Source organism: Aricia agestis, chromosome 1 (assembly GCF_905147365.1).
Source record: "Aricia agestis chromosome 1, ilAriAges1.1, whole genome shotgun sequence".
NCBI classification, from domain to species: domain Eukaryota; kingdom Metazoa; phylum Arthropoda; class Insecta; order Lepidoptera; family Lycaenidae; genus Aricia; species Aricia agestis.
In genome coordinates, this window is record NC_056406.1 from 3,623,899 (window position 1) to 3,648,553 (window position 24,655).

Here is a 24,655-nt window from a genome sequence, read left to right on the forward strand (position 1 = left end):
TCATGATAGATACCGCATGTGTATGTACTTCGCGTGCCATATCGCGCTCCCAAACGACGAGCAATGCTCGTTTTTCGAAAGTCTGTTCTTTAGTCTGCAAACGGAATCGGACATCAATCGTAATATTAAAAATGCCTAAATGCCTAAAAGTGCCGTATTGAGCTGTAGAAATTCAAATAGAAACGTTGGCGTAGATAATGGGCACTTTTCTTATCATCGGTACGTCACAGTAGGTATAAAAAAGTGGCACGCTCGTTTTCATACAAATAGAGCGACATGCGGTATCTATCTTGATCTATGTCTGTGGAAGAGTCCGAGGGAATTACACGTCGAGCAGGTAGAGGGAGTTTTATGTCGAGCAGGTAGGGGGAGTTAGGTGTCGAGAAGGTAGAGGGAGTTACATGTCGAGCAGGTAGGGGGAGTCGAGCGCGCCGAGGCCGGCGGCGACGCCCCCCTCGTCGGCGTCAGCTAGCTTCGTCCGCAGCATGTGCCCCACCTGCTTATTCGAATAGATCTTGTCCTTCGTCCTGAAAATGTTACAGTCACACTTTATTTAGTTTCATAATCACACTTTATTTACCATGTTTTATATGCTAAATGCTTTATATCTATCTAATAAAAGTAACGGCCGCACTAAAAGACTTTAAATGATTACATAACCGTAATTGAATGACATTAGCAGAAAATGTATGGGTCTTATGACAAAATTTTCATTCAGTTCAAACTAAATTAGTGATTAATCTCTGAGATTTTACTACAACAATTCCGCTTTGCGCTACATATTTTGCGTTACATCATACAGCTTTGCTTAGCTCGGTTTGAAGTATCATATTTCACTAGTGTTGTTTTCAAAGTTTCTTACGTTTCAATTAAATTTATATTATGGAATTCAGTTTCAATTTATGTATTTATGGAACCGGTCTTGAAAGCAGCGACGCGCGGCGTACAAGATGGCTTACCGCGTCGCCGCCGCCGCTCCCGCCCCGCTACTCGCTGATTTCTAGACTGAAGCCTTAGTGTCTGTCCAGATGAGGCGTTTTACGCGCGAAGTTTATACGCGCGTTTTAATTTCTATCGCATCCAGATACCGCGTTTTACGCGCGTTTTTACGCTACAAACATGGACTCGAAGTTATCACGCTTCAAACAAATACGTACATTCGCCGCGGACTCGCGCGTAGTACTGGACGCTGCAATGGCACCCAAGTATCTCGACTCGCGCGTCGCTCGTGCGTAAAACGGGCGAGTCGAGAGTCCCGCTCATTGTACGCGTTTTACGCGCGAGTAAAGAAACGCGCTTGGATTTGGGCGGGATATATGTAGCTCTAGTATCTCAAGTACGCGCGTTTTACGCGCTAGTTGCGTACTCGCGCAAAAAACGCCTCTTCTGGACAGGCTCTTATAGTGATTAGCTTACCCAATGATGACGCCGAATATGCCGAGCTCGGAGACGAGGTCTGTGACGGGGGGCGGCACCGGCGCGCCCGCCCGCACCACGTACCCCGACACCTGTGCGTCAAAAAAGTTAATAAAGCACTGACGATTCAAAGGTTAGGTAAGCCTGTAGGGCCATGTTCGTTTGCAATATGTCGGATTATTTACTGTATGTGCTAGTAGGGCTCTTGGCTCCGCCTTTGATCATTATAGCTAGTGTACTCACAATGGGCGGGAGTATGCGCTCCATGAGTATGTACGCGGCGCGCTCGCGGCTGCGGCGCATGCGCAGTAGTGCCTCGCGCACGGCCGCCCCGTACAGGTTGTTGCCGCCGCCCTCGCGCTGCGGCTTCAGCACGAATCTGAATAATAAATATAAATAAATATGTGGTGTGAAATTATGATACTACACCACCATATTATAAAAGTAGTACAATGTTCCCAAAGTGATAATGCGCATAGAAATTTTCGTAACTTTTCGACAACGGTCGTATCCCGAGCGTCGGAAGACGTCGCTGTAAAGCGCTGTTTTTAAACTTAACTTTTAAAAAACACTGCTTTGCGGCGACGTAGAGGTGCCAGACTTTGCTTGGACGTCACCATGGTAACGCCGCGATGGCTTCCCGGTGAGTTATTACACTTATTGACGGACCGGCGACAGCGGACAGCCACCGGCTATATTTACTTCAATTTCCTTTACGTTTCATAGATTCGGCCTTCGGGTGTTTTCGTGATTACGACAATTAGCGAAGATTTGCATGCGCATTATGCGGAGTACTGTACTAACCAAACCTTTCTACTCACTTGTCGGCGTCGGCCAGCGCCATCTCCACCGCGCTCTCGCCGCTGTCGTCGAAGTCGAGCGAGTAGAGACCGGTGAAGATGTCCCGGATGCGCGGCGCGGCACCGCCCGCCAGCCGCTCCAGCGCGCCCGGCGCCGCCAGCGCCTGCTGCACCTTCTTGGTGCCCGCCAGCTGGTACTGGATGGACGGACATTTGATCGCCCTGCGAAGATAAGGATCCTTAGTAAAATATAATGTGGCGGTATCCGTAATTAGCACCACATTCATGCATCGCGCTATCTAAATTTGCGTCGATATGTACGAGTATACGACAGCTAAAATAATATCACGTAGGCTCCGGCCGGACCGAGCATAAGTGCATGTCCAGATGAGGCGTTTTACGCGCCAAATCCATACGCACGTTTCACTTTCTATTGCATCCAGATACCGCGTTTTACGCGCGTTTTTACGCTACAAACATGGACTCGAAGTTATCACGCTCCAATCAAATATTATGTCCATTCGCAACGGACTCGCGCGTAGTACTGGACGCTGCAATGGCACCCATTGCATGTATCTCGAATCGCGCGTCGCTCGCGGGTTAAAGGGACGAGTCGAGAGTTTCGCTCATTGCACGTGTTTTACGCGCGAGTAAAGAAACGCGCGAGTCGCGTACTCGCGCTTATAACGCCTCATCTGGACAGGCTCTAATACCTCGCTCGGTCGGTAGTCCTCCTTTGTTATAGCTCTACCCTTGTTACCGCACCTAAAAGTAACCGCACTCAGAGACGACTATTAATTTCTTAACTGCGAGGCTGTAGTCTTGAAACCAGCGGGCAGCGGGGCGGGAGCGGCGGCGGCATGTTCTAATGTATAGAATTATATGGATAAGCCGTCTAGTACGCCGCGCACTGCGCCGCGTGTCCATATAAATATATACATTGGAACGCGCCACCGCCGCTCACGCTCCGCTGACCACTCATAGCGGTAGTCGGTACCCAACCCCGAAAACCCTTGATATGATCTTGGGGACCCTCAAAGAATTAATCAGAAGAAAATGTGAGTAGAAAGTATTTTTTCAAAATGAGTCTCCTATCTGTAAATCTGATACTCACGTGGAGCGCTCCACTCGGAGTCTCGCGTCCCACTCCTTGGGCGTGGGGTACTGCGCCGGCTCGTACCCTGACCTGTAGTACACCACCGCCACCGGCGACCCCTCGCTGCAAGACGGTCAATATTATAAAACGAATGATTTATAACTTTAAAACATAAAGTAGCTGAAAATGTAAAAGAAAATTGTAGAAAATGAAAACTACAAAAGATATGCCAATGTAACAGTTTCTCTGACTGTATAACATATGCACATCTAAACTTTAAACTCTTCCAAGGTTGGGAATAACCCTAGTTAAAGGAGTCACACATACCCTGGGGGTAAGTGGGACTAAAACAGCAAACAGTTTAAGCAGTATTTAAGCAGTTTTTATTAAGGTGTACTTTAAGATCGTTCCATGTTCAACTTACAGTATGAGCTGTTTCTTCTCATTTAGTTCGGTCTCCTCGTATATTTCACCCAAGGTTTTCCGGTATATCTGTAACACATCCATACTAATATTATAAATGCGAAAGTGTGTCTGTCTGTCTGTTACCTCTTCACGCCCAAACCGCTGAGCCGATTATGCTGAAATAAGGCATAGAGATACTTTGAGTCCCAGGAAAGGAGAAATAATACTTTTTGTTCCGAAAAAATGTACGGTCCCTGCACGATACTTTGGCGCAACGGAGTTGCGGGCATCATCTAGTCATAATATAAGTATTATTTTTATCAAGAAGGCAGTAAATACTACTGTATCGAATTGTTTCTTGTGATTTAATGCTGCAATAAAATCTCATGCTTGATATCCGGGTAAGGGCATAGTATCTGGGTTAGGTAGTCTGGGCTAGTCAATTGTAGGCTTGATAAAGTCTACAATTGACTAGCCCAGACTACCTAACCTTTCTGTCTGTTACCTTTATATACTTAATCCGCTGGACCTATTAAGATGAAATTTTTCACACTTTTTAGTCCTGGTAAAATTCCCCCCAGAAAAAGCGATTTTCGTGCGTTAAACGGCGTACTGAAGTTAAGCCCCAATTTCACCACGTCTATTAGTACTATAAGTTTCTTAAAATGTCATGTCTTCTATTTCATTCATAACAAAAACGAAAGAGGTAACGTGATACTAATTATAGCATTATATTTCGTCGTTGGTGAAACAGGCCCTTAGTCTAGTAAATAATAAACCTAACGCACCATAATATCAGGTCTCGTCTCCGCGATGTGGAACTCGTGGAACCTCTGGTCGCAGATGTTGTAGGACACCTCCTCCACCACGAATAGTACCACGGAGCCGGGCACGCCGAACAGGTCGTACGCCTCCGTGATGCCCGCACACAGACCAGACAGCGCCAGGTTCTCCGGCATCTAGGGTACATTGTCTATGGTGTAAATTGTCTATGGTGCACATTATCTGTGGTATAGCTTGTTAAAAAAAAACAGTAGACACCGAACATAATTTTTAAATGACATTAAAAGTACAAAAACGTCATTATTGCAAAGAAAATTTAAGTTCTCCGGCATCTACGGTATATTGTCTATGTTGCATGTTGTCTGTGATATGTTATCTTTGGTACACAAAGTCTATGGTAAACACATTGTATACCATAGAAATAGGGATGGATTCATGGGATTTTGTAATAAAGCTACTTAAATAAAATTATTCAATAAAATTCGATATCCAATTCTTGGTCAAACTGAGCTTTGTAGATATAATATACACAAATAATATCTGTCTAGTACACAAACATAATAACAGGGTGCAATTAAACCTTCCTGCCAAATTTTGATATATTGATCCTTGTTAAAAATAAAAATACACGTAATAAAATGTTGAGAAATAGCTTCCGAAAGTTATCCTAAAAAACACAATAATTAATGGACACGACACGTCGCACGCGCGAGACGTGACCCCGCGCGCGAGTGACCATTCTGCAACGATTTTAAATGGGATAAAATATGTAATAAAAAAATAACGTCCAATTTTTTTCGATTAAATGGACTCTAATGATACCTATTAGCCCTGGAAAAAATTTGGCAGGAAGGTTTAATTACACCCTGTATATGTATTATGTGATTGTAATAGATGTTAGGGGCCTCAGCAACGCTTTTTAGGGCGTAATAGGCACGGACGTAAAAAAAATACGGACGTAGCATTACATTATAAAGAGGCGAAGTATGCAAGGTACAACAATTTCGTTTATTGTACACGTGACCGACACTTACACACGCAACCAGGTACTACAACCCGCTGTCATTGTACAATGTACATTGAATGACGGCCCAATGACAAGCACACATCCTACACGGGCGACCATAACTATACTTCACTCGTGATTGTACTAGGTTACGTCCGTATTTTTTTTTTACATCCGTGGTAATAGGTTGAATAATTACTCAAAAGTATAATTAAGTTGTACTTACATTTTTGATTAGATCACCATGTCCCAACTGACGCAGTATATAGCTGAAAACATACAATTTATTTAGATATATTTTACGTAAAATAAAAATAATAACACATGCAAATACATTTTTCTGCTAAAAATTAAAATTAAGGGTATTTTTAAAGACTATGACAATTCATTCATAGGCATGAAAACAATATTTTGTTGTAAAACTAATATTTTTCACTCCAGAAAATTATTGCATATGTTATTATTTTCTTTTTGTAGTTTAATATTTTGCAATAAATGTACAGACATGCCAAATGCACAAGATACAAGCCATGCAACTAAATAGATGAAGCTAGAGTATATGGACAATACCAATATACAAATGTATGATCTACTCTATGATACATAAATCTACACAGTAAGTACAGTTAAACATCTCATGTTAAACAATAAACATATCACATAAACTCATTTTAGCCAAACAAAGAGAAAATCTTATACAATTTTAAAACTCTATTGCAGGAAAGAGCGGCAATCGTAAAATATGGAACACATTTTTTGCTGAGTGGTTAGAAAATGCGACATGCGACATTCAACAGCACAAAATGTGAGGTTAAATTAAAATTGAAAAATGTAGACAATAAGATATTAAGAGGGAATTTCTCAAGTTAAGTCACTAAATAAAGATTTTTTTTTTTTGAAAATAATATAAATTATTGCTATTTCAGTCTTTTCACAGACTCGACAAAATGATATGGCTAATTTGAGCTTGTTGGGGCCGCGCCACACCGGAATGGCAGCGGCGAGGCGAGCACTTTCAGCGTCATATGACTTTAAACTTTATCTTCATTATTGTAATACGTGGCTGCTCGTGGCCCGTAGACTTCTCAAGCGGCCCTAAAAGAGGAACCCTTTTTCTGCCTTATTCCAAATTTTTTTCTGTTCGGTGACATATGCATAGCCGCTTTAACAAGTATTGGCATACAAATAAAAATATATACATAAAGTATATTTTATGGGGAAGTTTCAAAAATATATTTTGCGTGTGTTTGTAATGACTGCAACAATTATTATTTTGTTTGAATTTGTTTTGTTTTCACTTAACAAATTCTTACTTATTTAAAAAAAAAATTAAAACTTGAGGCTACTGTTTTCGAGTATCGGACAATTTTATTTTAAAACAACTTTTGTCTGCGAGCGCTTTATTTACTTATTAAATAACAAAATAGCTTGATATAAAAATTACATATTAATGTTTATAGAGTGTATCAAAACAAGGTAATAACCATAAAGTTAATATACCTAGCGGAATAGAGCAACAATCTCGAGCTGTCAAAAGAAACCGAAATTGGTTTCATCTGTGTGTAAAAATATGTGTACGTATACACTTACACAAGCATGATTGAACATGATTTCTATGAGATTAAATTGTCAACGTGCGGCACGTGCCAACTGGACGTCAAAAAGAGAGTGTTGCTGTCATGTATCACACGTCTCTTTTTACCACGCAGTGTTACTGATAGTGAAATCTCTCTCGCTCAGGCCTTTGTTTCTCTATTCCGCTAGGTTAACTTTATGGTAATAACTCATAATACTCTAGTGTGAGTATATGTACCTTATATAGAGTTTACTGTGGAAATAGCAGCGCTTAAAGAGTCACTTTAACTTATATGATTGTATGAAAAGCACCGCAGCGATACAAAATAACTGTTTTCTGCAATGCTACTTTTACAGAAAACTCAATAATCTATAGAGGATGATGATGATGGTTCAGGGTGTGTATGAGTCTCCTGTATATACTTTACTGTGAAAGTAGCAGCGCTAAAAGGATAACTTTTTTTCTTTTGTATGGGCAAACTCGTGACGCTGCAGCGCTTGCCTATACAAATAAAAAAAAATTGCTCTTTCAGCTGCTACTGTCACAATGAACTTTATGCAGGGGACTCATACACTAGTTTTGTTGCACCCTGCATATAAGGGATACATATGTCGCAGCCGACTGGTTTAAATAGCCGTTCAATCAAACAGCTAGCCCTTTGACTGAACAACGCCATTCAATCACACGGCTATACGTCGTTTAGCCGACTTGTTGACTACAACGTTCAACACTACAGCTAGACGACGTTTAGCCAACTGGTTTAATGTCAAATTAACTAGGGCGACCATTAGCTTAATATGTAATTTGGGAGAATAGGAAATTTTTTGTATTTTATTAAAAGATTATTCTCGGATTAAGTTTAAGGGGTGACCAAAAGTTTAATGCAATACTTAAGTAAAAATAAAAAATTCTGAAACGTGTTTTGTGACGGTCGCCGGCTGCTGCCGCAGCATAGTCACAGTTCTAACCTAACCTACTTTTGGACTTTCTGGATTGTGTTTGTTTTTGTTTTGGCGAGCCCCCCTTTTGTTTGACGGCGGTCGCCGGCTGCTGCCGCAACACGCTCGCTGCGCTCGCTCGGCTTCCTCTGTGTTGTGGTCTAAGTTCTAACCTAACCTAACCAACTTTTGGACTTTCTGGATTGCGATTGTTTTTGTTTTGACGGGGGGCTACGCCCCCCGAACCCCCCTCTAGGGGTCGCTGCGTCCATCCATTTCATAATCCCGTAATTTCTCCTCGAATATTTGTTGAAATTTTGATTCACTCGTATATGCCTCCACAATTTTTGTCTCTTTAATAACACTTGTAACTTTTATCAACTACTTTCTTTCCGAAAAACAAGCACAAACACCAACAAATGCCTGCTAGTTGACGCCATATTGTAAATAAAACGCACCTAGCGCCGCAGCGGTGCGCGCTGAACTACTTCAATAAGACGGCGGCTTTTGAATCAGCTGTAGTGTTGAACGTTTTGAGCGACTAAAATATAATAAATATAAATATAATATAATAAAATATAATAAATATAATATAATATAATAAATATAAATATAATATAAAAGCTAGACGTGTGATTGAATGGCGTTGTTCCGTCAAAGGGCTAGCTGTTTGATTGAACGGCTATTTAAACCAGTCGGCTGCGACACATACACATCCTTTTTTACATGGGGAAATGCTTTGCGCATCTCCGGCGGTAACTAAAACCCTATGGTGCACCACTCCCCGCTATGGCATATTTCCGGGCACGATCAACCCACCGCAACTATACCAACACATACACATCCTAAAATATAACTTTGTTATGTTACGCCCTCTATTTGACGCGTGAGCTCCAACTTCCAAGGAATCAGAGCTAATGGAGCCGGTTGGCCCGCGCTCCACGGTCAAAAACACGTCTCACTTCACCCCGCTACATCTAATATTTATTGACGACCTCTGTGGCTCAGTTAATAGGCTGTTGGTAGCTCAAGCCGGGGGTCGCGGGTTCGAATCCCGCCGACGCGACGGAACAAAAAAAGTTTTCAAAGTTCCTGGGTCATGGATATGTATTAAATATGTGTATCATATAATAAAAATCTTAAATATATTATGTATAGTATAAAAGTATTAAATATATATTTCCGTTGTCTCGTTGTCCGGAGGCCGCAAAGGAAAATCTTCCGATCGACGCGAGCTAGGTGGTATGCTTGGTCAGGCCGGAGCCCACGTGATAGGTTTCAGCTGTCGTTACTATATACCGACGCAATTAGGGAACTTCGATAGCGCGATGCAGGAATGTTAGGAGAATTGTGAGTACCGCCACAATATTATGGAAACCAACGGGCGTGGAGATATTTTTAATTTATGGAACATGCACGGAGCCACTACATTGCCTGCAACATTTAGATCCTAATGATTCCTCGGAGCTCACGCTGGGAGTATATCTAAAAAAAAACAATAATTTATTAATTCGATATCTACCTATATCACAAAAAAAAATATTGTCGTCTTAGATATTTCTTGCAATTAAAAAAGCTTTTTTCAACTTATTTCTTTACCCTTTGATACAACATTATTATAATATCGCATATTATAAATCAATTCATTCAGTGCATTGTTCAATCCTTCACTTCATGCCAACTCTCGCAAAGGAATTGACGAGAAAAATATATTTTTTGTGAAGAGACTATTTTGATTGCGCTGTATACTGTGTGCGACGGAGGTAGTTTTGCACATGCGCGTTGTGCTTTGACATTCAGTGACTAAATTGATAATTTGGAATGATGTTTGTAATTAATAATGATGATCACGACAGCACAGCGCTACATATAGTGCGTCAAGAAAGTCATGACAGGCGGGAAATTTTTCTAAACGTAATCACGCTTAAAAGGTGTATTTTGTTCATTGTATTTTCACAGAGAACGCTTATTACGGAAGAAATGATTAAAAAAGTAAGTAGTTTAACATATGCACTAAACAAGCTATCTTTAACAGTCACTAAAGAGACTCTTATTATTGCCTACTACGGTCTAGTCGAGTCTGTTTTAAGATATGGAATCATATTTTGGGGTAACTCAACTTTAAATAAAATTCTATTTAGAACACAAAAAAGGTGCATAAGGGCTATGTTTAGAATAAAAATTACTGACAGTTGTAGACCATTATTTAAACAAAATAAAATTCTAACACTCCCATCTTTATATGTGCTTGAAATTGCCTTATTTGTAAAAAGTAATAATAATTTATTCTCTAGACTATCAGACAATGTGATAAGAAACAGGCGTCACGGTGATAAACTGTGCGTAGAAAAGTGCAAAACAGAAATGATGCTAAAAAGTGTCTATTGTATGGGACCTAAAATTTACAATAAGATTCCAAAGCATTTGAAAGATCTTAATGTAAACCTGTTTAAAAGAAAACTTAAAAATCTCTTGACAGAAAAATGCTATTACACAATTGATGAATATCTAAATGACACTTTTTATTAATAATATTATTTTAGTTATAATTACTACGATGACCAAAATCTATAGGTACTTAAATAATTTTAATCAATTGACATGTATACTCACAATGACTATTTTTTAATAATTATAATTATTATTTTATTTAATGAATTGTTTTTTTATGACTTGCTTTTACTTATGAATTGTTATTTATTGTTTTTTATTTTAAGATTATTTGATTGACTCTATACTTTATTATTTTTACCTGACAAATTGTTATTTCTATTATGATTAAATTATTCTTATATATTTAGACTTGAAAGCATGTAAATGAGTTAACGTTGAATTAATTACTATTATTAAAATGTTAAGTTTCACACACCATTTTAATGGTATAATGTAAGCACAAACTAGACATAAGATAACACCTTTATAAACTACATTATGTGAATAAATGATTTGATTTGATTTGATTACATTTTAAATAGGGAACAAATATAATGACCACCAAAAAATGCACTGATACCCTAAACTTGTTTACCAAAAAAGATAATTAACACCAAAAAAATAAAGTCTAAAATTGCAATACTACCAGCTATTTTAGTCATGACAACACTTCAAATTGTAATCGAACACCAAATATAGTAAATGATCACCAAATAAAGTAAATGATCACCAAATATAGTAAATGACCACCAAATATAGTAAATGATCACCAAATATAGTAAATGATCACTAAATATAGTAAATGATCTCTAAATATAGTAAATGATCACCAAATATAGTAAATGATCACCAAATCCTTGTGAGCAAAATCAATGGGAAATTTCTGTCCAAATAAATCACTACGATTGACAAAACATGTTTAAAGCATATTATCAACAAAATAGTCGGCCAAGTGTGTGTCGGACATGGAGGGTTCCGTACCGTTATAGAACAAAATTAGACCTAAAATTGTGTTTTTGTATGGGAGCCCCTTTTAAATTATTTTTGTATTATTATTACCTAATTATTTTTACTTTGCGAAAATATCAACGTGCCTACCGGTTGCCATTATTGATATCGAGCAAAAAAGGCCAAAAAAATAACGTTTGTTGTATGAGAGTCCGTCTATCTGTCTTCTTCTCTTTAATAGGATATTTGCAAAATAAAAATATATTTGGTTATTATAACCAAATATATTTTTATTTAACATTAAAATGCTAACATATAATGTTGGTGATCGTTTACTACATTTGGTTTAAGTAACAATGATTTATTTGGAGTCATTTTGCATATATAGGATAGCAAGATTATAAATCTTTGGTGATCATTTTACATTAAAATGCTAGTAAAATGTTAGTGATCATTTACTAATTTTGGTGATCATTTTTCTTTAAAATGCTAGTATAATGTTGGTGATCATTTACTAATTTTGGTGATCATTTACTTATTTTGGTGATCATTTACTATTTTTGGTTTTAAGATGTTAAATCTTTGGTTATCATTTTACTTTAAAATGGTGGTCTGTATTTTGGTGATCGTTTACTATTTTTGTCTGTGAAATGTTACTATTTCTGGTGCTCAGTTAATTATAATCCTTTTAAATATTGTCACTTTGCACATTTTTATCTCAAATTAATAAAGTTCTCTTATTTTTTTATTTCATTTAAAAATGTTCTCACCTGTCATGACTTTCTTGACAGACTATTCATGATACAGCGCTAGTTCTGATTTCCATCACGCATCAAAGAAGCCTTTCATTGGTGCGTGATGAAAATCAGAACTAACACCGTCAACTTGTGTCATTTGGGAGATAGCAGTTTCCACCCACTCACCCCTGTCAATGTTATACAAATATTTGAATGCGGCAAAAAATCACTGGTGTGAGGTGTCCTAAAGAGACCCACAATAATGCCAACGTGAAAAACTCTCAGCTTAATATTAGTTTGATATTATCGATAGAGTGTAGCACTTATTTAAATGAATATGTCAATTGGCGCTGCTGGTATAGGAGAACTGTCAAAAATGACGTTTTTATATGATAGAGCGTTAGTTCCTTTTCTCGCCACGTTCATATAAAGCCTTGTCGAACTGTAGTGACGCCTTTATCTGTCATTTGACAGTTATGTGTCTTTAGTGATGCCTTTAGCTGTCATTTGACAGTTATGTGCCTTTAGCTCTTATTTGACGGTTATGTGCCTTTGGTGATTTCTCATAATGGCTGTGATTTGACAGTTATGTGCTTTTAGTGATGTCTTTTGATAGCTGTCATTTGTCAGTCATATGCTTTTTATGATGTCTTTTGATGGCTGTCATTTAACAGTTATGACTTATGTGCCCTTTACTGATGCCTTCAGCTCTCATTTGACAGGTATGTGCTTTTAGCTGTCATTTGACAGTCATGTGCCTTTAGTGATGTATTTGGGTGTCATATAAAGGTCATGTGCCTTTAATGATGTCCTTAGCTGTCATTTGACGGTCATGTGCCGGCATGTCTTTTGAAAGATGTAGCCTAATCCAAACCGTCGCTCGCCTCGATACCGACACTGGTGAGGAAACATCTCTCAAGTGTTCGCGTGCACGCCACACATACTCGTACACATGCATCTACTGTGCTACTATTAGTACTGGTATTATACATAGATAGAGGAAACTATGATAATTTCTACTTAAAGTTTTTTCATTATTAAGATATTGACTTTAATAGGTACTACATAATATATTCCTGTGCGATTAAAAGGGAAAGGTAGGGTATTATGTCAACGTAAACATTTCAATGTGATTCACGCAATTTGTATTATAAATATTTTATAATAAGTGTGTAAATGCTTGATATGATATGTAGGCAAAGAAAAACTTATACAATTTTGCTTTCTTTGTATGATGTTACGTAAAAGTCACTTAAAAAAATACCAATCTCACTTATCTGAACTGTGTAAATATTTAAAAATATGAAACTAAATTTTGTTGAATTATTTTAATTCAACAATTTGTTTCTAGTTTTCAACCTACATACTTGTGACTGACTCGATATGTTGTCATTATTTATTACACAGATAAAAATATAATTTAAGCCAATATTTGAATAAGCAGTTACAAAGATAAAAGCGATACATAATAAACGAAACTCAACTATGATAATATGTAATTTTTAGTCTACGATGATAATTTTTATTTTAAATAAAAAACATTATATTAGAGATGCGAAATCTATAAATATATATTTACTAAATCTATTGGCGCGTTGCAAATTTAGATATTATGTTTAGCATTTTAATCAATTTGATAAACAATTTCAAATATTGTTTTTTATTATTTTTGGCTAGTTGCCTATCATTTAACTTGATGTTACTTTTAGCAAAAGTAAATCTTAACTGTTAAAAATATATTAGACACATTGTAGACAGGCAAATTATTCGGTTCCGAACTTTAGAAATTACAAAAAGCATAGACTAAACGAGGTACCTAAAACCATAAAAGAAGCCCGAGTAGAAGTATTTTGTAAGCATTCTATAAAGCATCCTATAATAATCATGAAAATATTTAAAGATAATATTGCGTAAACAGTAGCGTGCGTGTGTGAAGCAGTGCATAGACTATTGAGGATACGTGCAAGTAAGCGTGCATACAGATAACAGACCCATGAGAGATGTTCACTTAGCGCTGTGTTTAAACAAGACCATAAACAATCATGAACTGACATTTACACCTTTATTTTTCGAAATGCCTAGGCGACCTTAAAGCACCTTTAATATTTGTGTAAAATCTGTATTCTAATTTATATGATGTGATTGTTATGGTCGCCTAGCCTAACGAAAAAAAAATATTTTATTAAATCTGGTTAGGGTCCAGTTTCTGTGGTCTTTTGACAGTAGTTTATCTGTTCAACATTTTTGTCGATCGATTGATTTTTTTTAATTCAGGCACTCAAAAGAGCTTGCAAACAGACAAAATTCGGTAAAAAAAAACTCAGAAATTGGGCACAACTGATTTTGTGAATGATGGATGAATTTATTAATATTAAACATCAAAAGATTTACAACACACATATAGTGCAAGACAAACTTAAGAAAAAATTCAGACCTAAACAAGTATATAAAAACCTTACAATGATATCCAGATTTATTTAAAGCTAAAATATGTGAATTGTCTATGGTCATGATTGTCTATGGTTTGGGTGTCGGTACCGATACATGGCGGGCAGGTTCGACGTGAGGGCCCCGAAACTCGCCGCTACCGTGTTAAACTCCACTTGTTTTATTTTGTTCCCGTCTCCTACGTGCATCAGGTAGTCCGAACGGAAGAGTCCGAGGCTGAGTGACTGAAAATTTCAATTTAACGTTTATTTTTGGGTTCATGTTGATATTGACAATAATAAATGTTGAGGCGATTAGTAAATGCTTATAATTATTTGTACAAAAATTGCAGCTCCTTTCTTACAGAACGGAACGAACGGCAGTTGACGCGTGCCGTCGACAAGTGCCGTTCGTCTGTAAGAAGCCTTACAATAATTATTATTCTAGGCATCACCAAAAGTGAAGAAACAATTTAATAATTACACATCTGTGTTATATAAGGCCGTAAATCCCCTGAACCTGATGTAGGTTAGTGTCTCTTAAGTATATTTTAACAACTAATTACAATTAGATGGAAAATCAAAGGTATGTGAGTGTAGTCAGTAATGTCTATCTTGGATGACAAGTATTTTCAATTTCTCAGCACAATACCCAAGAGGCTACTTCATAATCTTTTCATTACCATAAATCATAATAACGACAATATCTATCTAATTTACTTTTCTTTGAATTACCTATTGTATTTGAGAATTGACGTTTGTTATATTTTATAGTTTTCTCTGTACGACGTACCTACGTCGACAAAATTGTCCCTCGACTACTTGTGTGTTAATTTGTATATGGTTAACCACGTGTCCAGAAGGAGCGATAATTTCTTTGGTGTCTAAAATGTTTGAGGCGTGTAAGGGCAAACTTTTGAAATTGATCGAGGAAAATTTTTATCGATGTTGTGCGTATACGAGAATCTCGCCAACATTAGCAGAAAACAAAGTGTACTGAAACTTAAATTGTGAGTTGTGACAGTTTAAAAAATATTACAAGCATGTCGCAGGCAAAAGGAGTTTAAAATAAAAATTATTATAAATTATTAACTAATTATTTATCATACTGATATATTATGTCTTTTGACTTTTGTGCGCACTTTAACCATTGTAAAATATTTAATTTAATGAAAAAATAAGTAAAAAAAAGCGCGCCAAATATGATTAGACAAAGAAAAATATGGCGCAATATCTTTCTTAAACATAAACAGTAATATCTACTATTTTATGTGAAGTTATTTTATTTATGGGAGTAGTGTAATTTTAGATGAAAACAATAGAAACATAAAAATGTAAAACAATACAACACGAAACATAATTAGTTTATGGAACCTGAATGTGAAATGGTTAAAAAGTGTTATTTCTAATTTCAGTTATTTAAATATGGCAGTATTAAATGTTATAAATGTATACCTATATAGTTATAATATTGTAATAATTTTAATTTTTAATACCACGTTTAATATTCAAAGAAACCCAAAAAAGAGGAAATCAATTATAAATTCATAAATAAATAACCTTTTTGTCAAAAGAAATAAAATAAAAAAGGTTAAAATTTTGTTAATACTAAGGATGGGTTGCACCAGAGGCGTGGTTATAGTTACAGTTATGGTCAAAGTTACGTGGGCGGGGGCGCTGCTGGTAAAGGAGAACTGTCAAAATTGGCGTTTTTGTATGATGACAGTGTAAGTTCCTATTTTCGCCAGGTTTATTTAAAGCCTTGTCGCGCTCTATGGTTAAAGTTAAATAAGACGTCCATTATTGACTTTAACCAAAGATTTGACATTTTGCATTGTTGTTAAAGTTGCATGGTTAAAAGAAGTTGGTGCAACCCGCCCTTAGGTTGGGTTGCAACTTGCACCAGAGGCGTGGTTAAAGATAAAGTTATGGTTATAGTTAAGGCAAATTTGACTTTAACTTTATCCTTAACTTTGCCCGGAGAAATTGACAGATGACAGCTGATCCGACAAGGTTATAAATGCACGTGGGCGGTGGCGCTGGCGCTGGTAAAGGAGAACTGTCAAAAATGGCGTTTTTGTATGATTACAGCGTTAGTTCCTTTTTTCGCCACATGCATTTAAAACCTTGTCGAGCTCTATGGTTATGGTTAAATATGGCGTCTTGATGGCGTCCATTTTTAACTTTAACTAAAGATTTGACATTTTGCGTTGTAGTTAAAGTTAAATTTACAGTTAAAGTTAAAGTTAGTTGATGCAACCCAGTCTTAGTTATTAAAACTGCATGCTAAGTACGGGCCGAAAACAGTTTATTTTAGTAAACTATGCAATAAAACTAAATACAACTGTGAATGCGTTAAAATATTATCTCATGCTCTTACGTTACATTTTATAGCTCAAATACTATGTAGGTACTGTACTATGTTAATAAAAAATAAGTAAATTTTAAATTACTTATAATAACAAATCCCAAACAGTATCCCTTAGCATGGTCATTTGTTTTGGTTTATTTAAATTTAGGTTTTAAAAGAGTCACAATTTTGAAAAAAAAAACATAATTCTAATAGACAATTTTGAAGTAGGTTTTCGTACATTTTTTTAAATTTTTAACAATTACATCTCAGAACAAATTTAATAAAATGAACACAGAGCTTTATCAAATAAGGCTGGCTTTTTAAATTTTCATGGAGTCACCTGTCACACATACAAACAGGATTTAACTCTGCGAAACTTCGACCGGTCTCCGGTTGTAGCAAAACTCTGTCTTCACTACTTTCAACGGAAGTTTGGTCTGAGAGTACACAAAAGTTATGGATGGTGTATGGAATTTAAACGTACAATTCGCCAATTACACATTAAACTGGTAATTTAACCACAGGTTAGGTGGACCTAGCTAGTCTACCTCTGTATCTGGCGCGACACGGGCCCAAGGTGGCCGAAGCCAGAGGCGATACTGTTGATCTCCACCTGCTTCCAGCAGCAGTAGGGCTTGTGGCTGGAGCACCTGTTGGTCGCGTCGGGGCACCTGGACTCCAGCATGAGATCCGAGCGCAGCATGCCTAGTGACGTCGGCTGAGCCGGAAACGTTTTTTTAGCGCGTTGTGCGTCGCGTTTAAGTTAAAAGTAAGTTTGCGTTGCAAGTTGCAACAACGCGCGACGTTAAGAGGAGTCCACGCCACCCTTTTTTCCATACAAACGTTGTCCCCTGGCCTCCCTGGATAATGCTAGTAGAGTTATAATTTTTTTTCCTGAATATATATGGTCACTAATACGATGTCCCTATGTTCTCTTTTTTTTCATAAATTAATTATTAAATAATATATGAACGTTCAAAAACCCAAAAAAATTGCCAGATTTTCCGCTGTATAAAAAAAAAACATAGGAATACAGCTCAAGTCTTTCTTTAATCTTTAATGAAAAAAGTACAAAATCGGTTAAGTTTTGGAGAAGGAATCAGGGCACAACGAATCGTTGACTTTCTGCAGTTGTCTCTTTCCCGTTCTGCGGTATAGGCTTGAGGTAAGGGAGACAGCTATAGATATTACACGTACTTTTTTCATCACTTTAGGAGCACTGTGTATTGCATCAAGTATATATTTTTTTCAAGCTGTAAAACCATCTCTTAAGACTTAAGTATTGCATAAAAACACCTTCACATCCCTTTAAGCTTTGCATAACAAAACACTGGAGAAACCCAAAGCAGCATTTAAGACTTACACATTTGTGTTTTGAAACACAATTCATTATTTTGTCAACTGTTGCAATTTATCATGCTATTCTATTGTGTTCCTTCGTTAAACATTTTAGGTATACAAAGCCAGATTGTATTTTTAAACCACATATTAGACTACATAACATTATTGTTCATATTGTGTTTATTGCATTAAAAAAGTAAGATACTTGTTATCAGAATCAAGTACTTATGTCTTGAGTGTATGTAAAGTAAATTATCTTAATATATTAATTGTATGTACAACATGTGTATTAACTTAAAGAAAGTATGTATATTTACCTGCATAATTCCCTCCTCCCGCACTTTCATCCATATATTGTACAATCCCCTCGTAAATTCATCTACCTGAAGAGCATTTTTTAATGTTTGCTCCAAAAATTCATCATCATGTGCTACCTGAAAGTTAAAAATTAAGTTGTGTCATGTTCGATTGGAAAATTACACAATATACAATATTATTTAATAAAATAATATCAAAAATACTCTTTCATGTTACATACCTACATAGGAAAAGTAACTCTGGCAAAAAACATGTTCTACAATATATATACACGCCAAAACTACCGAACCGATTGTAATGAAATTTTGTATACAGATAGTCTAAAGCCTGAGAAAGGACATAGGCTACTTTTTTACTGGAAAAAGGGTTGTAAGGGGGTGAAAATACGAAAATTTGTTCAAATTAAGTTAGTTCCAAAAATTCATACTAGATGGCGCCGTGCGTCTCTTATATCGCGCTAACGCTTGCCCAACATCTTTCTATAAGAGGTGGTATCATCAAACATTTGTTTTCCGATTTTTTTCGATTGTTATTTCTTTTTTACATTATTTAATAAGTCAGTACTTTATATTATATACAGTGACGTAACCTTAAACCTATCAATGATAAATAGTTTGTGGGTAAAGTTGTGTAATTGGGGGGCTAAATAAGCTTTAAAATTTGGCATAATATATAAAGTTTAATTTAAAAAAATGAAATAATATGTGCACACTGCACAGCTGTTTTGATTTAAGGGGTACCAGGGTTTTTTTTATAAAAGCTTTTGACGAAGTCGCGGGCAACAGCTAGTTTAGTATATAGGGGGTTTCGGGGGCGATAAATCGATCTAGCTAGGAATCATTTCTAGAAAATGTCATTTTCATCGGATACCGAGCAAAGCTCGGTCAAACAGCTAGTATTAATAAACATTGCAATACATAATACATTTGCAATAATTATGTAGCCTTTAGCGGTATCAGGCTGATGTTAGATGACAGTTCGAAAGGAACCAAAATTAAAATGGTAATAGTATGGGAGTAATGTGTCCTTAGTTTTTATTATTCGTAGGTTACATATAATATTAAATTAACTTAAATAAAGATTTAGTAGTAAAAGTTAGTAATAAAAAAAAATTGTTCTAGGGCTCCCTCACTATAATATGATCTCTACAATGTCTAGTTCTGCAAGTCATGATTTTACACAACTTTTTTGTAGAAACAATATCTATTAATCAACTGACTTTTTAATTAAAATGTGTTCTGTATTTAGCTCTAGGCATCTTTAGTGACTGTATTACCTTGTGCATGAGCTCATTCAATACTGGTTGTAGCTCTACGGCCTTCTCAAACTCACTTCTTGGGAATGGTGATGGCAGTAGCACAAATGGAGCAATCTGAAAAAGATTAGTGTTTCTTGATTTTGTTACTCAACATTAAACTACTTTTGAGTAACAGTAAAAATAAGAATATCATCGATCATTGAATATTAGAGCATTATTATTTAAGTAGGTTTATATATATTAGGGTAATTCAGGTTTGGATGTAGCCAAAGCGGCTGAGCTATGAAAGATAATAAAAAGAAAAAACTTACCTGTATAGCATCTTTGGTAAAGTTTTTCTTGTCTCTCATGCCCACGCCGTGCATAAGAGCCCAATCTTTAGCTTTTTCTATCACAGAAACTAGTATTTTGTGTTCGATAGGTATGGGAATACACGATGCAAGCCGTGATTGACTCATGATATTTTTATTACAACTTTTCTAAAATTTAAGATACTAGCAGTTTTTTTGGTTGTTTTCATAAAAATTCGCTATTTACCTAGGGAATGTTTTTGTATTATTTATGATTGAATTTTAAAATTAGTATTATTTATAACGGAAAGTACACTTTACGTAAAATAATTATAAATCTATAACAGAAAACGACTAAAACTAAACAAGAAAAACAGAAACTATATAGAAAGTGAAAACACCGAAAATGAAAACTGAAAAAATATGAAAATGACAATGACATTACCTAGTGATTTTTTTTTTTTTTTTTTTTTTTTTTTTAATGGCATGCACATAGTACATTGCCAATGACGAACGGGAAAAACAATGTAAAAAATTAAATTATTACGAAAAACGAGGAATTTGGAAAAAGGAATTCAGGACAGGATCAGGAAAAAATATATATTTACAAAAGAATACTTATAATTAAATATAGAAATATCAAATCTCAATATTATTATGTAATATAAAATCAGCTAATATTTGATATATAATATATTTTCTAGAATGCAATAAGCAAATAACTGAAGTAGGAAAAGGAATTTTATTCTTTAACAATGAATCAAGGAAATGGGAACGGTTGTAAAGAGGACAAGAAAAGAATATATGGTTGACATCCCCAACCTCAGCACCACAGGCACAAGAAGGATTGTTAATTATATTAAGTCTAGCAAGATGGTCTGGCGAGCAAGTGTGGCCAAGTCTTAATCGTGATATAATACTACTACATTTTCTATTGAAATTCATACTATAAAACCATGGTTTTGATACAATTTCGGATTGAATACTATAGAAATGTGCTCCTTTTTGTTTATGACTTTGATCAAATGACGATTTCCATGACGTCTCTAAATGAATTTTGGGTAAAGTTAATAAATCAGGGTAGTAAATTTTGTATGGATTTAAGTCACCACACGTTAGTGCATCATTGGCAAGAGAATCCGCTCTAACGTTTCCTTCTATTCCACAATGACTAGGGATCCAAGCAAATGAAACTGAAGTACCTTTCTTGGTAACATCTGTTAATAACTGTCTTATATCGAATATAACAGGATGTTGTTGTTTAATTTTAAATGGATTCTTGTTAAGAGCTTGAATAGAACTTAAAGAGTCTGTAAAAATTATAGATTTTTTAAGTTTGGCTAATAAAATATATTCTAAAGCTTTTAAGATCCCTAAGCATTCTCCAGAGAATACGGTACATTCGGGAGGGAGTTTAATTTTTTGGACAATATTGTACTGGGAATGGAATACACCTACACCAACATGGCCATTAATATTACTTTTAGAAGCATCTGTAAAGATATAATGATGATCTTTAAATTGTGTATTAATTATATCATTAAATCTTTCATTGGCCCTCAAAGAGTTCTTCTCTATATTAATGGTCAGAATATTTGGAGCGGACACAAGAGCCCCATAAGAAGAAGAAAAAATCGGTAATTTAGAAGAAGAATGAATAGGTGCAGTAAGAGATTTAAATTTAAAATAGCTCACAATTAAACACGGGGTTTGTTTATTTAACTAGTATGAATTTTCGGAAATATGATAGGAAAGCGTTTGAAGTTTCGCAATAATAGGATGATCATAAAGCTGAAGGCATCGAAAGAGATATTTGTCGGATAAATATTGACGGCGTAAATGTAAAGGAGGATCATAACATTCAACCTGCAAAGCGTTGATTGGACTAGATTTCATTGCTCCACATATAATTCTGAGGCATTTACTTTGGATTTTGTCTAAAGATTTAAATCCTGATACACGTCTAGGCTCCAAAAGGAAAGAGCCATATTCTAATATGCTGCGAATCAAAGCATAATACACTAATTTTAGATAAAATGGATGGGCACCCCACCATACGCCTGCTAGACATCTGATGATATTTACATTTTTTTCGCATCTACTTACAACATAATCACAATGTGGAATTCCGGAAAGCTTTTCATCCAGGATGACACCTAAAAATTTATGATGGTTTTTTTGTGAAATGATAATGTTATCAAAAAATACTCTAACTTGAGGAGTTACGCGCATTCGACTAAAAAGAACTATGGAGCTTTTAGTTGGGGATAAATCTAGGCCGTGGTTGTCCAACCAACGCTTAAGAAAATGCAAGGCTCTTGTTAGCTTAGCGGAAGCATCATCAGCATTATTCCCTACAACATATAAGGTCAGATCATCCGCATACTGCGAAATATCAACATCCAACAACTCTGCAATGGCCAATTCTAAATCATAAGTATATATGTCATATAACAGAGGGCTCAAAACTAAGCCTTGTGGTAAACCTTTGGTAACAATTCTTATGTATTTACGGCCATTATTATAGAAAATAATATATCTATCAGTTAACAGGTTTATAATAAATGAAATAATTTTTTTAGGAATTTTTAGACGTCTTAGTTTCTGTTTCAATATTGATATAATAACACTATCATATGCATTAGAAAGATCTAAAAAGGCCGAAAGAACGAATTTATTTGCGCTGAAAGCTAATCTTATGTCGGTGGTAAAAGAACTTAAGTTGTCATAATATGTACTTTTATTACGCCGAAAACCATATTGAGATGAAGAAAGCAGGCAGTTACTTTCAACGAACCACTCCAGGCGGTTTTTGACTAAATGTTCAATTATTTTTAGAAGAACAGACGAGAGGGCTATTGGACGATATGAAGATGAGAGGGAAGGATCTTTGTTTGGTTTCAAAATGGGTAACACTAGTTGACATTTCCACTCTGATGGAATATTGCCAGATTCAAAAATTGAGTTAATGATTCTAAGATAAACTGATAAACTGTTTTCGTTTAGATGAGAAATAAATGAATAATAAATACCATCAGGCCCAGGAGAGGAATCCGATACATACGAAAGTACATTTTTTAATTCGGCCATGGTAAAGGAGGAATTTAATTCTGAAGACTCTTCATTTTCATCTATTGTACTATTGTTATGAAATAGGTTAGGAAGATTGACTGTAGGAGGAGCAAGCTTGTCAAGAAAATCATTTGCAATAGAACTAGGAAGAGAAACAGAATGAGAAGTATTGTATGCAGATTTGAACCTCCTAATATTTTGCCAAACAACAGTTGGAGGAGAATTCGGGGACAGAGAGGAGCAAAATTTTTGCCAACTTTCAGATTTTTTCTTTTTGAAAAGTAATTTGGTGCTATTTATAATGTTTTTCAATGTCCAATAATTTTCAAGAGACATATTTGTACTATACATTCTTTCAGCCTTCTTTCTCCTTTTTACAGCTTCCGTACACTCTTTATCCCACCACGGTGGGCTGGGAATGGAAGATGATTCATTTTTTATTGGAAAAACTTCATTAGCACTTTCTATCAAGACATCTGTAAAAACGAGAGCATCAATAGAGTCATCTTCATTTGGAAATATCTGTGACAGTTTTACATCAACTTTACTACTGAATTTCTTCCAACATTTATCGGTGACATTATTAAGGTTATACCTGGGAAATAATCTGACATTTTGAATAAGAGCCTGAGAATTATCAAAAGGAGAGGTAGTTAATATGGGGAAGTGATCGCTTCCAAAAGTGGATGATAGAACCGAAGATGTTAATTGTGTTACAAACTGTGAGGAGCAAATAGTCAAATCAACAACGCTTTTGCCTTCTGTTGGACTAGTGCGCCTTGTGGGCTCACCAGAATTTATAACACATAGATTATTCAGATCTAAAACACTTAGCAGCTTGTTACCATAACTATTAGTAATGGAGCTTCCCCATGACTGGTGATGACAATTAAAGTCACCTGTTATAATTAAAGGTCTTGGTAAAGAGCTTAAAATGTTATTAAATTCATTTAAAATATTAATAGAGGCATGGGAAATATATACAGAGACAAAACATATATTATTTACACTAATTGCTATAATAGATAGCTCTGAACTATGTACAGGGATATCAATAAGGCTAAAAGGGTAGTTTTTCTCAAGGAGAAAGGCTACACCACCATAGCCGTCTAACCTATCTTCTCTAATTGTATTATAATTCTTAAATCTAAAAGTATTACTTGGCCTAAGCCAAGTTTCTGAGAAAGAAAATAAAAAAGGATTATAATTTCTTAATAAATAAGCTATGTCACTTTTTTTATTAACTACACTTCGAGCGTTCCACTGAATGATCTGGGCCATATTGTAGAATATTAATTATACATTGAATTAAAGGGGCAACGATGGACGGTATATTATCGTTCTGTGAGTGGGTTTGTAATAATGATATTACATCTGTAAGTGAAGAAAGTTCATTCTTGTAATTGTTTATTATACCTTTATTGTATTCATGTACTGGTGTTGTGTTTTTTTCTAAATT

General features: G+C 35.7%; 1 protein-coding gene across 3 annotated transcripts; it reads right to left on the reverse strand.

The window, feature by feature from the left end:
• Positions 1-294: 294 nt before the first annotated feature.
• On the reverse strand, positions 295-20,443 carry LOC121731282 (glutathione synthetase-like). 3 transcript variants are annotated; one of them, XM_042120837.1, is made up of 13 exons: positions 20,146-20,443; positions 19,853-19,948; positions 18,576-18,692; positions 17,486-17,635; positions 14,677-14,810; positions 5,733-5,775; positions 4,506-4,676; positions 3,737-3,804; positions 3,331-3,435; positions 2,238-2,438; positions 1,660-1,795; positions 1,417-1,508; positions 295-527 (listed from the first exon to the last, which is right to left on the reverse strand). In XM_042120837.1, exons 1-13 carry the CDS (start codon positions 20,290-20,292, stop codon positions 398-400), a joined length of 1,590 nt encoding a protein of 529 aa, XP_041976771.1. In that variant the 5' UTR covers positions 20,293-20,443; the 3' UTR covers positions 295-397. The 3 variants fall into 3 exon arrangements, with proteins under 3 accessions (XP_041976771.1, XP_041976622.1, XP_041976700.1); XM_042120688.1 differs by lacking the exon at positions 14,677-14,810 and having other exon boundaries at positions 17,466-17,635; positions 20,146-20,430; XM_042120766.1 differs by lacking the exon at positions 17,486-17,635 and having other exon boundaries at positions 20,146-20,428.
• Positions 20,444-24,655: the final 4,212 nt, after the last annotated feature.

Excerpts from the sequence above, each read along its gene's own strand:
- LOC121731282 (XM_042120837.1), bottom strand. The coding sequence starts at position 20,292 with ATGAGTCAATCACGGCTTGCATCGTGTATTCCCATACCTATCGAACAC. Across the intron at positions 17,636-18,575 it reads GGGAGGAGGGAATTATGCAG|CCGACGTCACTAGGCATGCT; the intron begins GTAAATATACAT and ends TTTCCGGCTCAG. Across the intron at positions 14,811-17,485 it reads GCTTCGGCCACCTTGGGCCC|TCACTCAGCCTCGGACTCTT; the intron begins GTGTCGCGCCAG and ends TGAAATTTTCAG.